The sequence below is a fragment of the Pogona vitticeps genome, chromosome 3 (genome assembly GCF_051106095.1).
Source record: "Pogona vitticeps strain Pit_001003342236 chromosome 3, PviZW2.1, whole genome shotgun sequence".
NCBI classification, from domain to species: domain Eukaryota; kingdom Metazoa; phylum Chordata; class Lepidosauria; order Squamata; family Agamidae; genus Pogona; species Pogona vitticeps.
In genome coordinates, this window is record NC_135785.1 from 3626055 (window position 1) to 3644296 (window position 18242).

General features: G+C 48.5%; 1 protein-coding gene across 2 annotated transcripts in view; it reads left to right on the top strand.

Annotated features, from left to right (window-relative positions):
* Window positions 1-6754: 6754 nt before the first annotated feature.
* Window positions 6755-18242, top strand: part of TNK2 (tyrosine kinase non receptor 2) — a 120040-nt gene continuing 108552 nt past the window's right edge. Inside the window, exon 1 of one of the 2 annotated variants that reach the window (XM_078389707.1) lies at window positions 6755-8026. In XM_078389707.1, the coding sequence (XP_078245833.1) occupies window positions 8003-8026 (24 nt within the window). In that variant the 5' untranslated portion in view covers window positions 6755-8002. Of the gene's footprint in view, window positions 8027-17208; window positions 18059-18242 lie in introns of those variants that run through there. The other variant, XM_078389708.1, reaches the window with a different exon arrangement.

Below are 18242 nucleotides of genomic sequence, written 5' to 3' on the forward strand. Positions count from 1 at the left end.
GTGTTTCCTCTTAGCTAGCTTCTTGGTCAGTTGGGAAAGACGGAGAGGAAACCGCTGGCTATCCGATCAGAGCTGCCTTCCCACGGTGGCATCTCCGTTTCACCAAGAAAAGTTACAGAAAAAGACACAGAAAGTGTTATCAAGGATGGCCGTATTCGGCTGAATAGGACGTTCTGTCAACTGGAAGACCTTTTTGTGCAGCCAAAAAACTTTCAAGGGTAGATTAGGGTAAAAACTTTGAGGAGTTCCCATTTAATTAGCAAGCCCTAGTCTCCTACAGAGTGTGGAGTGTTGTTATCCCTCCGGGGAGGCATAGACAAAACAACCGAAAGCCACCTTTTGAGAGGAAGAGATTAAAGCTTTTGCGAAAGGCAGGTCATGGCCTTGATGCCTCTGAAGATGGGAATCGTTAATCCACCAAAGCTCACCCAAAAATAAACCTGTTAATCTTGAAGGGGGCTTCTGGAGTTTACTGTGATTACGTTGAGTGGGGAGGGAAGGCTTACCTGTCAAGACAGAGCCATACCTTTGCCTTAAAAAAAAAATCACCTCTGTTCACTTAGCTTGTGCCGGGGTGTTAGTTTCGCAGCAGTTTTACAAAGGCCCAGCCTTGAAAATAGAATTAAACTTTCCGTGGGTTTTTGAGCTCTTTCTCTCTGACTTCACCGTCTCCAGAATTTTTGGTACTGATGTATAGTGCACGCCTTCAGCTACGTGCACCGTAGAGGCACCTACAGTTCCTTTGATGGGGCATTGTCTTCACTTTAGGATTGTCCAAAAAGGCATGGAAAAGTGTACAGAATTCTGGAAACATCCCCTCCTTCCCGGTCAGTTCTGAGTCAAAACGAAGAGGCAGTACGGAGAAACCTGAGAGGCAAATCCGTGTTGTCTTGCATGGTGTCTTGAGGTAATAAATACGGGGGGGATGATCTTAGGGAAATTCAGCCGGGGCTCACCAGGTGATGGGATGGCATTTACAAGCTCCTGTGAAAGAAGAATTGTGTACTATCAAGTCAATATGGACTTAGGGTGGGCCTTTCCAGGGTTTCCCAGGTACAGAATAGTCTCCCATTCCCTTCTTCTGGGAGGGGATCCCTGGGACCCCCGTACTGCTGGCCCAAGGCCACCTAGGCTGGCTCTTCTCCCAGAAGGTACCGTGGGGGGAATTGAACTGCCAGCCTCTGGCTCTGCAGCCTGAGACCTACGCCACTAAGCTGTCCGGCCAGCTTATCATAATCATGCCACCGTCGAGTCTCTTCTGACCGATGGCAACTTTTTTTCAGGGTTTGCCAGGTAGAGCACGCTCAGAAGGCGTTGACTCTTCCCTGCTCGCAGCTGGCCCAAGGCCACCTAGGCTGGCTGTTCTACATGGAGTCCCAGTGGGGGAATTGGAACTCGGAACCTCTGGCTCTGCAGTAAGGCACCTAAACTACTACGCTGTCCAAGCAAAAAACAGAGAGAATCGAGGTACCAGGTTTTGCGATGTCCCACCTGAAGAGGAGTCGTGTCGTCTTGAAAGTCTGCCCATTTTCATATCCTTTTGAGTTGGCCTCTAATAAAAGTACTGAGGACCAGCCTGGTTATGTGGCGAACGGAGTGTCAGACTAGGACTCGGGACCTGGGTTCAAATTTGCATTTGATGGGGTGGGTTGGCAAAGGGAGACTGCTCCTTTGAACGACTTACATACTGTACTTCAAAAAACTCTTAACAGGACCACCGTAAGTCTGAAGCAACTTGGCAGTCCCTAAAAACGAAAATAAAAGCCATATACCCGGTATGTTTTGTGGAATTTATTTTTAGGGCCACCCACGCTGCTTCTGCTTTTGTTTAAAATTCTGTGCAATTCTGTGCACATTTAATAAAGCCGGCTGCAGACCGAGGAAGCTTGTGCTGTATTGAAGGTCTTTTGAAAGCGTCCAGTGAGTTCCTGCGTTGCTTTTCCTGCCACAGATTGACCTAGCGGCGAGCCCTTCTAGAAATGCATGTGGTGTTTGCTCAGGTGTAGAAGGATCCTGCCCATTCCTGTTGTTTGAGAGCATCTGGCTGGACACGGAGGGGATTGATGCAAAGGGCTAAGCTTGGCCCCAATACAGAGTTAACAGAACAGCCTTCCTGAGAGTTGGTGTTCTCTATCCTCTCACCCGAGCCTGGTCCTTCCTTTTAGAGTCCGGGGGAACCATTGGGTGAATGGTGCCCCGAAGCCCTTCCTTTCCCTTTTCTGAGTTCTTTCTCCCTTTGGCGACCAGGAGCCGGAGACACAGAACCTTAGAGAACATGTCTTAGTTTGGAGAGAGAGACAACTCACGTAACCCTCAGGTCAGTGTAGTGAAACCTGGAAGATTCTGGGAGTTGTAGTCTGGAGAATGAATGAATGAATTTAGTTGGTTGGTTGGACCCTCCTTGTCCAGTAGCAGTGTATCTTCAAAGATCAGGTGCAACCTAAGACCTCCAAGGCCTCCGTGCCAGGTAACAGGTAACCGGTATAGCCTTTGGGTTTGGTTTTCCGGTTTGGTTTTTGCAACTGCGCTTCTTCCGAAGCCACTTTTTTGAGGGAGCTAAAGCTGCCCGGATCCCACGGCCAGCCTCTTCAGTGGCCACACGGGTGGGCAGACGCTGAATTCTGTCACCCTGGAAAGGAACGTGGCCAATCTGTAGACTTAATGGGGCTTTTCGTGCCTCCTTGCTATGCTTCCGCCCTTTCGAACGCTGCGATTCCAGCCGGGCTTGAAAACAGTGCTAAGCCAAACCTGGCCGGGCTTCTAAAGCCTTCGTTCCAGGCGGCAGCTGGCTGGGAAAAGCAGGATCCCTGCCTGGTCTGGATCCCTTTGAAAAGAAACACATCATCAAGGGAGGAAATGGTTTATTAGCCGTGAAGATAAATTGGCTTTGGTTGTGTTAGGACCGAACCCAGGCGGGGCTGATGGCTCCCTGTTGGTACCCAAAGTTAGAGGCAGTCGGGACTAGGAGGGCATGGGCTCTCCGAGAGGGCCGGACGGAGGAGAAGCGGCCACCGGAGCTTGGAAAAATTACTTCTCTGGATGGTGCTTCTCAGAATCCCCCCCCCCTTCCCCGGCACTGACCCTCCTGGCGATGGGTTCGGGACATCCGCTGTTGCTTTCCCGAGGCCGATCATCTCTGTGTTCCTGCCTCCCCCTTTTCTTTTACACCGTAAAAGTTACAGGGTTTATCTCTTCAAAGGGAGGAGGAGAGCCCGGTGGGAAAATCTAGCCAGAGTCTCAGGTTCGGGAGGCGTGTTTTCAGTCCTTGAGAAAGTTTTCCCACAGAGGAGCTTCTCCGCTTTGGAACAGGCAGTCCTGAAATGTTCCCGAGTAGCAGACCTGGCAGCGTGGCCGAGAAGGATAGGGCAGCGATGGGCTGTGGGAACCCTTGACTCCTTCGGGCCGGCCACTTCTGGTTTGAAAAAGCTGTGTCTGTTTGTGTGGGAGAGAGAAAGTGTTAGTTTGGAAACTTTAAAAGTAGAAGGTTTGGGCTCTTTAAAAAGCTAGTTGTTCCTGGAAGTTTCCAGAATTGCTTTTATTTTATTTTATTTTCAGAAGGAAACAACATTGTTATGAGATCAGCACAGTCTGATGGGTACCATGGAGCCGTCCATGGCTGGCAGAGTCAATGCCTGAGATTTTTTTTTCATAAACAAGCTCATGACATCATCCCATCATCCTTTTGTCAGCCTCCCCTTTCCCCTCTGAGCTCAGCTACAATTCCCACAGGACCTGGGAGAGAAATGGATTTTTTCCCCAAGAAGAAAATATAACATCTCAAGCAGTCCTTGTTGCAATGCGAAGTGTGTTGGTTCTGAATGAGCCATTAAGAGCCGTTCACTTTCCAAAAGGCCTGCTCCTTATTTGTTGATATGGACCAGTTCCGCGGTCTCTATGTCTGTGCTTTCCTTCTTAGGAGAGGGCCAGTGGGCTTTTGGGAGCTGTCACAGTGGGCCGTTTGTGCATCTGTATTTTCCCTGGGTGAGAGACTTTAAAAGCAGCCTTGAAGAGTAGGCTTCCTCCACTCCTTGTTTGCAGTGTTTTGCCTGTGAGGTGTGAGCATGATGGATCGATGGAAGGAAGGAAGGGGAAGGGCAGAAGCCGGGGGGAGCAAAGCCCCTGGCGAGGAAGAGGGCTGCGTAAAATGATGTAAGTGGTCACCTCTGATGGAGTAAGAGCTGCCTCCCCGATGGGCACCCAAAGAGAAAAACCTTAAAAACGGTTGGTGCTTCTTGTCTTGAATATTAAGGCAGTGCCATGAGCCCACAAAAGAGGAGGAAAGGAGGAAGATGATGACGACAGCTAGCTTATTTTGTCGGGCTGTGCTGGCACCTCTGTCCTTTTGGCCCAGCCTAGCAGGGGCCGACGGCATACATCCTGTATAATCAACAACTTCTCCGCGGCCGATTAAAGTGGGCTGTGGGCAACCCCCCCGGGACTGAGCAGCCGATGCCTGCTTGTCGTGAAAGAATCCGGAGCCCGGGAATTGGAATTAAAAAAATCTGAACGGCGCAGACCATCTTTGGATCCAGAAATCTCTTTGTGGTTTATTGGAGCTTGGCGGTCTAATCAGGAACCCCAGGAGGAAATGAGAAATCTTTGCTTCTGTACGGAAGAAGACTTAAGAGTTCTACCACTAGTAGACCTACATTTAGCCTCTGCCCGCTCCCCGATTTCCAAATATCTGATGTAGATGAAGCCTAGTCTTGATTCGGTGGCAGCTGCGAACCCCAAGGCCCTTCTTGAGAAAATATTTGGAGAAGGGAACCCTGGCAGGCGCTGTGGGTCCTCACACCTCCTGCGCCCCCTCCCATGGACGCCTTCCCTTGTTGGTGTCTCCTTCGGGTGGCCAACCGGTCCCGTCTCTCCTTGTCTAGTTATCCTTGGCCCCTGCTGTTTGCTGCTGTTTGATGTCTAGGTGGGGCTCCTCCTTGCCACCGTCAGAAGGTGGAGTTGGGGGTCACCGGGATGGTCCCGAAGGACTGAACATCAGCAGTTCTCCTCGCTGGAAGAGGAAAGAGAGCATCTGGTTTCCCTTCAGAAGAGGGGCCAAGCACCGGATGGGGTGGGGGGTGGTGCAGGCTTTGCCAGGCTGGTCTTTGTTGACATGAGCAAACAGCTCCCATCTTGCAGCTTACACAGGTCGCTTATTTATGTGCCCACCCCAAAGATTTTAGATCAACGATGACCAACCTTGGGTCACTCAGGTCTTCTTGGACTGCAGCTCCCGGAATCCTTGACCACCTGCTCTGCTGCTTGGGGTTTCTGGGAGTTGTAGTCCAGGAACGCTTGGGTGACCCAAGATTGGGAACGACCGCTTTAGAGGGTAGTGCTGCTGCTGGCGATTTTGCCACGGCTGCTGTTGCTCCCACCCCACACCATCATGTCCTCGGAGAATCCTGAGCATCAACCATCCCTGATTGCAAGAGGCTAGTTCAGCCGCTGGTCTTGGGGAGCCTGCCCTCTGAACCCCCTGGCAAGTGAAGCTGCCGTAGGTCGAACAGTATTCCCCATCTCTGCTCTCGCCTGATGTCTGGGGCTAGAACCCCTTTGTTTTCCCCACCAGTATTGCCACTTGGAGGGCTGGTCTTGAGGCCACAGTGCTCACAGAGAGATCATGAGCTGGTCTCTCTCAGTCTGGCCTACCTCACTGGGTTGATGTGAGAGTGCAGTATTCAGAGGAGGTTGCACCCGTAGAGGGAGGTACGGTCTAGAAATAAGTACAGTGGCGCCTCGCTTAGTGATGTTAATCTGTGCAGAAGAAATCACTGCTAAGCGATAACATCGCTAAGCTAAAATAAAAAGCCCATAGAAACACGTTAAAACGTGATTAATGCGTTCCTATGGGCTAAAAACTCACCTTTAAGTGAAGATCCTCCATAGAGCCGCCATTTTCGGTGCCTCTAAAGCGAGGTATCTGTGCCTGAAAACAGTGGGTGGCCATTTTGTTTGCCCAGTGGCCATTTTGAAACCGCCGATCAGCTGGCCAAAAATGGGGGCTTTGCGATGATCGCTTCCCTGCGATCATCGCAAAGTGAATTCCCCCATAGAGACTATTGCAAAGTGATCGCTTTTGTGATCACTTTTGCAAAAAGTCCATCACAAAGCGATTTCGTCGCTATACGGAGAGATCGCTATGCGAGGCACCACTGTAATGGTAAAGCTTCCCCATGACATCGAGTCCATTGTGTCCGACTTGAGGGTGCGGTGCTCATCCCCGTCTCCAAGCCGTGGAGCCAGCGTTTGTCTGTAGACAGTTTCCGTGGTCACGTGGCCAGCGCGACCAGACACGGAATGCTGTTACGTTCCCACCGAGGTGGTACCTATGTATCTACTCACATTTTTACATCCTTTCGAATGGCTAGTTCGGCAGGAGCTGGGATAAGCGACGGGGGCTCACTCCGTCGCAGGGATTCGATCTTACGACAGCTGGTCTTCCGACCTTGTAGCACCCGCGGTTTAACCCGCAGCGCCACCACTCTCCCTTCTGAAATAAGTGGGTGGGAATAAAAGCCCAAATAATTTGAAATCGAGCCCAAGCTCTCATTCTCCGTGTGATGTGATTGAAGTCTTAGGGACAGACACATGGGAGGTGGAGTACTTTGTTCTCCACCTTCAATTTCTCATGGGATCATTGGGGGGGGGGGGAAGCTGTGCTTTGGTAAATAAGAAGACCTTCTGCCTACGTACAAACCTTCTCCAGATGGCACCATGAGATGATATCCATGCCCAGTGCTGGGAAACTGTTTCCCGGCACTGGGCATGATATCATCTCGTGGTGCCATCTGGAGAAGGTTTGTACGTAGGCATGAATCCTGACTTAGGGCAACTTTTTCCAGGTTTTCCTGGGTGGGGAGCACTTCGAAGGAGTTTCTCATTCCCTTCTTCTGGGTGTGACGGTGGGGCAACACAGAGACACGGATGTAACAAGCGAAAAAGTGTGGGGGTGTGTGATTACGAGCACTGAAGACTTGGCTGTTCCGCCAGGCATTCCCTGAGCGTTAAGTTTTTGAGATCTCAGCCTCCCCTTTTACCATCCTTTTTGACCATCCTTTCATCCTCCTTTTGACCCTCTTCATAGCCATCTGTTTTAATTTATCCTGCTGGTTATCGTATTCGTTTGAAAGTATGCCTTATTTAATTTAATTAAATTAATTAATTTATTTATTAGATTTTTATCCCGCCCTTCTTGACAAGAGTCTATTCAGGGCGGCTCACAATATATTGCGCACAAAACGGATTTTAAAACAATAATTAAAATCTACAATAATAATATAATCAAGATGGGAAGATAAACAACAAAAAACCAAGAAAAGTAAAAATCAAGTATTGGCAGGAGGGAAGGCCTGCCTAAAGAGCCAAGCTTTTAATTGGCTCTAGAAAACACCCAGCAAGGAGGCCAGGCAGATCTCTGGTGGCAAGCTGTTCCAAAGTCAAGGGGCCACTGCCGAGAAGGCCCGGTTTCTTGTTTTGATTGTGTGTTGTTTATTTTGTTTGCTAGCCGCCCAGAGCGGCCTGGTGGCCAGAGGGTGCGGGGTATAACTCCAATCTATCAATCAACAAACAAACCAACAAACCCTCAATTGATTTGTGCGGAGCTTAGTAAACAAGGCTAAGGTGGAACAAGAGAAAATGTGTGACAGAGAAAGGTAAAAACTAAGAACTAGAGACTTTATCATGGCGGTGATTCACCAAAGAGTCTTGTTGAGTTCAAAACCACGTCCTGTTCTATGTCAGATGTTTGCGGCAGCTGTTAAGTTGGTAAGAGTCCTCCCTCTGAAATCTCTATATGTCTTCCTCTACAGGTTCTGTCTGACTCTGTCCTCCATGGACTGTGCTGTGACTCTCCGCCCGCGGTGGCCTTGGGATCGTCTGTGGAAACTCCTCTGAAGCCGAAGCGTGTTTCCATGGCTTCTCTGTGATTTCCTGTTCCAAGACTGGACCTCTGCTCCATCTCACCTGGGTCAAAAGAGCAGGACTTTGGGACTAGAGGTGTTTGACAATGACGCAGTTGGTGCAGCCTCAGGTAGGTAAACACTGGTCAAAGTTATGTGAAAGTTCAAGTTGCAATCGGCAGTGGCCCTTTACCTTCTCCAGATCCTATGTGCATTTATTCAGAAGCAAGACCCACTGAGTTCTGCAGACTGCCACCTTCGTGGCAGATAAAGCTGCGTACTTGAAGCTCGCTTTCGCTAGCCCAGCCCTCTCCGGAGGTGTCAGACTACAGCTGCCATCGTTCCTGGCCAGCACAACCATTTGCCATGCTGGCTGGGTTGATGGGAGCTGGAGTCTGAAACAGTCTTTACTTCGGCCACCTGATTAAAAGCATATCATGTGATAAGTGTTCATTTTCTTGAGTAAATACTAAAAAGGGTATTAAAAGAGACGTATATACAGTGAAAACTGTCCTTTGGTATTTTAAAAAGAGATGAGTGCTTTATACATCACAGCATTTTTTGCAAGCATTCTGAGGATTTAAAAATGCATTGAGACATTTATAGAAGGCTTTCTTCTTGGCCGTGCACATGCTCATTTATGTTCGTCTGTTCTGTTTCCTCCCAGTCCAGCTTGTTTCAGTAGTGGTGGAAAGGATGATTAGGTCAGTGTTCTCGAGGGTAGAATTATTTATTTATTTCTTAGTCGTATTCACCTCCGTGTTGGACGAGAAAGGGAACTCCCCCTAAAATTCTGGAACTCCCCACCAGTGGTTTTTCTGCAGTCGCCCAGCAGTGTGTCTTGGCAGAGTGGGGAACCTGAATCTGAGCCTCCTAAGTCCCAATCCAGCCTTGAATTTCTGCCCTGTGTGGGTTGTCTTGGTGGTCGGCTCTGTTGGCTCTCTAGGAAGGATTTGTCTTTGGACCCTTGTGTTGTAGATAGTTCCCAAGACCAAAGACCTCTCCTGTCCAGCATCCCATTCATGTGAGGACCCAACCGATGGCTCCCAGGGAAGGCAACGCCATCCTCCTCTCTGCCCGTGTTCGCCAGTCACCTACAGCAGGGCGGCGCTGTGGTGCAGACCCAGAGAGCGGGGGGGGGGGAGTCCTGTCTTCCACTTGGCAGCCACAGGGGGTGGAGGACAGGATGGTGCTGGGAGGGGAGCTCACCTAGTTCAGGACCACCACCCCCATGCTTGGAGAACTGTGGTGTTTCAGTGGCTAAAAATAACAACAGCCCTCTCCAGAACCACTTTCCATGGAGAGAATTGTGTGTTTGTGGTTGTTGTGTACTGTAGAGCCACCTCTGATTTGCACCAGCACTATGAATTGATAACATCCCAAAGGTCCTGTTACCGTGTTTTGCCATGTATAAGACTATACTGTTGTCTAAAAATTTTGCACTAAAAATCGAGGGTCGTCTTATACACGGACATAAGCTGAGGAGAGAACAAAAAAAAGTGGCAGGGAAAGCAGGGATCAAAGTGATCCTGCAACGCTTTGATCCCTGCTTTCCCCTCCACTTGCTAAGCCTTAGCAAAAGGAAAGCAGGGATCAAAGGGCTACAGGATCGCTTTGATCCTCGCTTTCCCCTCTGCTTGCTAAGTCCCATGGGGCTTAACAAAAGGAGGGGGGAAAGAATCAAAGTAATCCTGTGGCTGTATAAGGGGGAAAGGGATCAAAACGATCATGCAGTTGTGGGATTGCTTTGATCCCTTTCCCCCTCCACGGGGCTTAGCACGAATGGAGAAAGGAGGGATCAAAACAATTCTGCAGTGCTTTGATTCCTTTCCCCCTACACTTGCTAAGCCCCACTTAGATTTCTTAATTTTGGGTTAGAAACGGGGGGGGGGGCATTTTATACATGAGGGCGTCTTATACACGGGAAAATACGGTGTTTTGAGTGTGTACGCACAGCCTCCTGGCACACAGGCTAAAGTGCAGTACTGCAGTCAAGACTCTGCTCATGACCTAACTCCAATCCCGAGGGGCTCAGATGCAGTCAACTTTCCACCTTGCTGGTAAAAAGAGTCCCCACCTTGCTGTAGAGCAGGGGTCAGTGTATATATCGCTTGCATAATTAAATGGGGAAACTGCCCGGGGAGTGCTAGTCTACCCTAAAGAGGCAGTACGTATATAAGTCGGAACGACAGCAATATTACTGTAAAAGTGTATATTTGTGTGTCTCTATATACAGTACATGTGCCTCCTATGTGTTTATTTGTCTATCTCTTTCACACAGAAAAGTATTTGAACCTCCTGTATCTGCGGATTTGGTTCCCAAACAAGAATAGGCATCTGTTTATTTTTGGTCACTTTTATATCCTATCTTTCCTCGAATGAGTTCAAGATGGCCTCCTTCTTAGCATTTCAATAATAATAATAATAATAATAATAATAATAATAATAATAATAATAATAATAATAATAATAATAATAATAATAATAATAATAATAATAATAATAATAATAATAATACAACCACCCTGTGAGGTAGGTCATCCCCTGGTCAAACAGTGAGCTTCATGTCCCATGTAAGGACTCAGACACAAGCCTCTCAATCTCAGTCTGTTACCCTAATCATTACACACACACCCTGGCTCTTTATTTCTGGGCTGCTTCTGGAAAGTATTTATTTTAGAACTTTACCAATTGGCTTTTTATTGTACGTGTTTCAGTGTACATGCTGGTGCCATATGACTTAAGCTTTTGCATGCAGCATGAAAGCATCCTACCCTATCCATTATGTGTTGGAGATATATATTATTGTACAGTGTTGATACTTCATCAGCAATGGTTAAGACCGTTTCTATATTGATGTCCTAGAGACGGATGGATCATCTGTCAGTTCAGTGCATGTTTTTAATGCGTTGCGAATCTCCTGCGGAATGTTAAGCCCTGAAACGTCCTTTTCTGGAAAAAGGAAGCGGTAGAGAATCCACGGGGTTGCATGCTGGGAAGACGGAGGGACTTGGCTTTTGTTTTTCTCCTGGGAGGGAGACGCGGCGAAGCGCCCGGCTTTGTCAAGGCAACACGTACAGAGTGCAGGGCCTTTCCTGTGGCTGCTCCCATGTGGTTCGTCTCGCTTCCTTGAGAGTTCTTCGTCTGTATTCACAGGGAAGGAGCTGGTTAAAGTTTTGACTGTCAAGATGGGTTTGCCCCGCATGCAAAGCCAACCTGCTTTAAACTGCTTTTATTCATCGATTAAGCAAACCCAGCTCATCTCTGGCTGCAGCCCTAGAGGTTTTTCACTCAGCCGAGCAGGTCTGTTGCAGTTTAGCCTTTCTTTCCCCCCCCCAAGAGGCGTGCTACGATTACTTTCTCGTCCAATTGCGCTGCTCGAAAAGTGGGGAGTGGAAAGGTTAACCATCCGGACTACGATTCCCAGAATCCCCAGAAGCTCAATTGGCCAAATTTTCTGGGCACCCAGACCCCAAACCAGGCTCTAAGACACTCTGAGGCGGCTAAGCAAATACATTAGAAAAAAAAACTAACTGAAATAGTTTTATTATTAACTGCCTTAGAGTGTTGGTTTTAAATTTGTGTCAGGGGGCTTGAGCTATTGGAATGGGATGCTGTTGTTAACATGCTGACTCAGGGTGAACCTGTGAACGCACCATCTCCAGCCTATCCTGTCCTCAGCTGCCCTGCTGATATCTTGCAAACTCAAGCCTATGGCTTCCTTTGTTGTCGTTTAGTCGTTGAGTTGTGCCCGACTCTTCGTGACCCCATGGACCAGAGCACGCCAGGCCCTCCTGTCTTCCTTTAGGGAGTCAGTTACCTCGAGAGGTGGTGAGCGCTCCAACGCTGGAGGCCTTCAAGAGAAAATTGGACAACCCTCGGTTGGATCGCCTTTTGACTGCCTTGAGCAGAGGGTTCGACTCGAGGGCCTTAGAGCCCTCTTCCAACTTCATGATTCTAGGATTCTATGAGTCAGTCCATCTCGTATTGGGGTCTTCCTCTTTTCCTGCTGCCTTCCAACCTTGCCAGCATGATTGTCTTTTTCCCGAGAATCCTGCCTTCTCATGATGATGTCCCTAAAGTAGGACCATCTCAGTTTCACGATTTTTGCCTCCAGAGATCATTCAGGCTTCATTGGCTCTAGGACCCACTTGTTCGTCTTTCTGGTAGTCCAAGGTATCTGCAAAGGCCTCCAGGCCCCCATTTCAAGTGAACCACGTTCTTTTCCTGTTAGCGTCCTTCCCTGTCCAGCTTTTCACACCCAGATGTAGTGGCTGGAAAGACAGTCACGTGGATGAACCAGGCCTTGGTCTCCGGGGACACCTCCTTGCAATTGATGACCTTTTTTTTCCCAGTTCCTTCATCCCTTCTGTGTCTCCATCTTCTTCTGATTTCTTGGCAGCCATCTCGATTTAAATCTGTCCCATTGAGTTTTCTGTCCCACCTTTTTTTTCTGCCTGTGGAGAAACTGGGAACTGGGGTCTTGAGCTCCTTGTGTGGAAGGATGCGTTCTTGTGGGAGGGAGAATAATGGGGTGGGGTGGGGGGGCTCCTGAAGCAGCTCTCGGAACTGTTCTGGGCATGGGGAGGTAGGGTGGGAGGCAAGGAGCCTCAGCATTATATACGGGGGAAAGAGGGCAATGTTTGTGTGTTGTGTGTGTGTTTAGTCGTTTAGTCGTGTCCGACTCTTCGTGACCCCATGGACCAGAGCACGCCAGGCCCTCCTGTCTTCTACTGCCTCCCGGAGTTGTGTCAGGTTCATGTTGGTTGCTTCGCAGACACTGTCCAGCCATCTCATCCTTGGTCGTCCCCTTCTCCTCTTGCCATCACACCTTCCTAACATCAAGGTTTTTTCCAAGGACTCTTTTCTTCTCATGAGATGGCCAAAGTACTGGAGCCTCAGCTTCAGGATCTGTCCTTCAAGTGAGCATTCAGGGTTGATTTCCTTTAGAACTGATAGGTTTGTTCTCCTTGCAGTCCAGGGGATTCTCAAGAGCCTCCTCCAGCACCACAATTCAAAGGCATCAATTCTTCGGCGGTCTGCTTTCTTTATGGTCCAGCTCTCACTTCCATACATCACGACAGGAAAAACCATAGCTTTGACTATTCGGACTTTTGTTGGCAAGGTGATGTCTCTGCTTTTCAAGATGCTGTCCAGATTTGTCATCGCTTTCCTCCCAAGAAGAAGGCACCTTTTAATTTCAGGGCTGCTGTCTCCATCTGAAGTAATCATGGAGCCCAGGAAGATAAAATTTGACACTGCCTCCATATCTTCCCCTTCTATTTCCCAGGAGGTGATGGGACCAGTGGCCATGATCTTAGTTTTTTTGATGTTGAGTTTCAGACCGTTTTTTGCACTCTCCTCTTTCACTCTCATTACAAGGTTCTTTAATTCCTCCTCACTTTCTGCCATCAGAGTGGTATCATCTGCATATCGGAGGTTGTTGATATTTCTTCCGGCAATCTTAATTCCGGCTTGGGTTTCTTCCAGTCCAGCCTTCCGCATGATGTATTCTGCATATAAGTTAAATAAGCTGGGGGACAATATACAGCCTTGCCGTACTCCTTTCCCAATTTTGAACCACTCAGTTGTTCCATGACCAGTTCTAACTGTTGCTTCCTGTCCCACATATAGGTTTGTACTGAAGCTATTCCCAAATTTAAATTATTTGGATAGCCTTCGTGGCAGGGCTCCAGAACTGAAAAAGTTACTGCTGCCCAAGGCCAGATCAGTAAATAAGAGAACAAAGGCCATCCCAGACTTGGTCCTGTATGGACAGGCCCACCAGGCTTGCCCTTGAGGAGACTTACTTATTTATTCAATTTTTATACCTCCCATCTGGCTGCCAGGCCCCTCTGCGCAGTGTACAAACCAGCAACGACAGCGTAACAAAGTGTACAGTAACAACTGCAAAATTAAGATAAAATGAAATAAAATTGCTTAAAAAGTGGGAAACAGCTACAAAAACGACAAGAGAAGACTTAATAAAAGAAATAAAAATAAAATAGACTTGGTTAAATGAGGGTGGTGCTGTCAGTCCTACTCAGTTTTGTCTGCCAGGGTTTTTGATGCAACAGCAGACAAGATCAGGAGGGTGTGTGTCTGCTGATGAATTGTTCTATTCATTCATTCATTCATTCATTATACCATCCGTCTAGCAAAGTCCTACTCTGGGTGGGTGTACAATTAATTAAACACACATTATATAATAATACATCACCTCCTGGCAAATAGAAGGGGAAGATATGGAGGCGGTGACAGATTTTACTTTCTTGGGCTTCATGATCACTGCAGATGGTGACAGCAGCCACAAAATTAAAAGACGCCTGCTTCTTGGGAGGAAAGCGATGACAAACCTAGACAGCATCTTAAAGAGCAGAGACATCACCTTGCCGACAAAGGTCCGAATAGTCAAAGCTATTGTTTTTCCAGTAGCAATGTATGGAAGTGAGAGCTGGACCATAAAGAAAGCTGACCGCCAAAGAATTGACGCTTTTGAACTGTGGTGCTGGAAGAGGCTCTTGAGAGTCCCCAGGACTACAAGGAGAACAAACCTCTCCATTTTGAAGGAAATCAACCCTGAGTGCTCCCTGGAAGGACAGATCCTGAAGCTGAGGCTCCAAGACTTTGGCTGTCTGATAAGAGTCCTTGGAAAAGACCCTGATGTTGGGAGAGTGTGAAGGCAAGAGGAGAAGGGGACGACGGAGGACGAGATGGTTGGACAGGGTCATCGAAGCCACCAACATGAATTTGACCCAACTCCAGGAGGCAGTGGAAGGCAGGAGGGCCTGGCGTGCTCTGCTCCATGGGGGTCACGAAGAGTCGGATATGACTTAATCACTAAACAACAACATATCTCCCATGGCTCTGTCTCCCTCAACAGGTGTCCCCCCCCCAAATTTTCAGCATTCAAATATGCCATAGAACAACAGTATCCATGGGGGATTGGTTCCAAGGCCACCCCTCCGATGGATGATGGCAAATACTGAACACTATACATTGCATGGCCTCTGAAACCCTGAGTGGGATTTTTTAAGTGGATTGTTGTACCTTACTGCGTTGAATGTGTTTCAGTATTCCTTGTGTTTTTTGGGATTGTATGCGTTGATGCTTTTAGTATTGTGTGTTCAGTGTTCTTCGCTTAAATACTGTCTTTTAATTGTTGTAAGGGTCCCTTTTAAGGGGAAAGGTGGGTTTGCAGTCAAAGAAGATGCAAACCATATAATATGATAAAAACAAATCACCGCAACAAAAGGGGAAATCAATCGATCAAATGCCATCAAAACATCTAACCTAAAATGAATGGGAAAAAAAAAATCAAAAACAAAGATGTAGGAATCCCCACCCGAGTTTTCCTGATGCTCCCCACCCCAGCTGCCGGACCTGGGAGAGAACATTGTGTGAAGGGAGAAGGGAAAACGGGCACAGAGATTTTGCCGTCTGGGAGTTGTGGCTTGATTGATCCCCTCCCAATTAAGGATGTAACAAACATTTAGAGATTTTCTTGGTCCTCTGGAGAGAAGGGAAAAGGGACTCTTGACCCGTCAGGTGACCTCACCTGAATTATGATTTGATCCTGCACAGAAGCAAAAAAAATAAAACAAACCACCAGCAGTTCCTTTCGCGATCAGCAGCATTAGAAAACAGTTGATTTTGGGCAAGAATAATGAATTTTGCGCAGAATACCTTTTGACATAACCTTTACCTTCTCATGAATATTTTGTGATGGAAATCCTGGAACGTCGGAAACGGGGCAAAAACATCTGATCGTCTCACTTGGCCGAGAAAATAATGTCTGGGGATTATTGTGCTCACCCATAAGAAGGAAATCAGCAAGTATTTCATAATAATGTGTCGTCGAGTTGATTCTGATTTTTCAGTGTTTCCCAGGTAGAGAAGACTCAGAAGTGATTTCCCGTTTCCTTTTCCGGGGTGTGTGTGTGTGTGCCCCGGGACAACTGTGCAGCTTGCCCAAGGCTACCCAGGCTAGCTCTACTCCCAGGAGGTGCAGATGGGGCGGGAAATCAACCTCCTAGCCTGTGGCTCTGCATCTGGAGACCTGAATCCCTCAGCTACCCAGCCAAGCAAATATTTGCAAGATACGGCCTCCTTCTACATTTACATCCCTGTTTTGAACCCAGCAGAAATAGCCTCCTCCCAGTTATTTAGCAGATGAATCTTAGCTCTTTGTGTCTGTGGGGTAGGAGAGAGCGATCTGGAGCCATGCTTGGGGGTGAAACAGTTTTATGGTCTTTTCACGGAAGTGGGGATTATGGGCAGCTGGTTTTCTCATTCCTAGAAACCGGCTTAACCTCTTCCTTCCTGGCTTTTGAGCTCAACCCCGGTCCGATCTCAACATAGGCGGTTATTGTTATTGCTGGTTAAGGGCCGAGGTGCTGCCTTCGACCCTTGATGTCGTGCAGAAAATAGAGAAGGGAAAATGTGAATGAAAGAAAACTTGATTGACAGAAAGATTATTGGAGAAAACAGAGAAGGAAAAATGTGAATGAAGGGAAATTGTGGTCACGGGCTCAGGATCCGATGGGGAAATGGCAACAGCCGAGTTAAAGCTCAGGGAAGCTCACACACACAATATCACACACACACAAATCACATTTTCTACCCGAAAAGTTTCTTTATACTCTCTAGCTTCATTGATGAGGTCTCAGAAGTCGCCCCACACCTGAGCCGGGGCTCTGGGAAAAACCCCATTTTAGTCGAGGGTTATTTCCATTTGTGGATCACATCATGCTTGGCAGGGGGACACGTCAGTCGCACACTTGGCCCCTGGAAGGGACGGGGTTTTCTAGACGACCAACTTCCAGAATCCCCCAGAATAGGCAGTGACCCTACAGGTTAGCGGAGGCCGGAGTTGGTAGTCTTAAGAGACAAAACTTTCCAATCACGATCTCTTTTCACTGCTGAGATTTTAGGGGAGAGGCGTCACCTTGGTTTTCTTGATGGAGCAATGTTGTGGGCAGAAGTTCAACAGGTAGAGCACTCCACCAAGAGGGAGATGTGGGAGAAACGTCGACTGGATGTCCGTTAGATTTTTTTGCCATCAGGAAGTTCCAGAATAGTCCATACGTTGCTATAAAGGTAAAGGTTCCCCTTGACATTTAGTCCAGTCGTGTCCTACTCCAGGGCACGGTGCTCCTCCCCGTCTCCAAGTCTTAGAGCCAGCGTTTGTCCGTAGACAGTGGTCATGTGGCCAGCGCGACTAGACACGGAATGCCGTTGCCTTCCCACCGAGGTGGTCCCTATTTATCAACTCGCATTTTTACATGATTTCGAACTGCCAGGTTGGTGGGAGCTGGGACAAGCGACGGGAGCGCCTTCCTTCGTGTGGATTCGATCTTACGACGGCTGGTCTTCGGACCTTGCAGCATAGAGGCTTCTGCGGTTTAACCCACAGCGCCACCACGTCCCTATATGTTGCCATCCCCCCAAAAGATCACCATTCCCAGAAACATCCACTGCCCCACAACTAGGGCAGTTGTGTTTTTAAAAAAGAGAATTTTTCCTCCCTCTGGTCTTTGCATAAATTTAAGTCCAGGGACAGCTCCAACCCTCAGAGACTGTAGGTGGCTGTTCTGGTGTGAGCATCTTTTCTGGCCTGAGAGGCCGAGCCCTGGGGTGGCTTAGATGCTGCCTTGGATTTGCACAGAGGCCAGACTTGTCGTTGCTCTTCAAGATTTCCAAGAGCCTCCAAGGAGAGGGACGGAGGAGAGAGAGCGAGAGCGGGTGGGTGGGTGAGTGGGTGCAAGCTGTGCATTTTCTGCAGAAGTTTCAAAGGCATGAGCCGGCGTGGCTTTCCAGGGAAACCAACCCAACCGGCAGAGCGCCGTGTTGCATGGAGGAGCGTTTCCCTTGAAACTCTCTTGACGCCACCCACACGCCTGCCTTTGCCCCGGCTAACGACTTGAATGGTCACCTTTCTCCTCACATGCCAGGATGGGTGAAGTCATGGCCACGTGACCAGCTGGCCAATTGGGAGACGTTCGTAGGCTGCCTGGCGGAGAGGGAGGGGAGGGGGGGCCCGGAGGAGGAGGAGGAAGAGGAGGAGGAGAGTAAAACGCCTGGCCAGATGTGCAGAGCACCCGTAGGATGAGCCATCAACCCCTCCGAGCTTTGAGATAACCTTCTGGAAAGGGATGCAGGAGGTGAGTACGAGGTTGACAGCCTTCCATCCTTCGGTGGAAGGCTGTCAATGTCTCCCCTGGTTTGGAGGTGGAGACGTCAAACCTGTCGCACTGGCTTGGGTGCAAAACTTGGTGTGTGTTGTTGTTTTGCTGGTTTCCCCCCCCCACCACCACCTCCTCCTCCCTTCAGCTGCCAGGGGTGGCC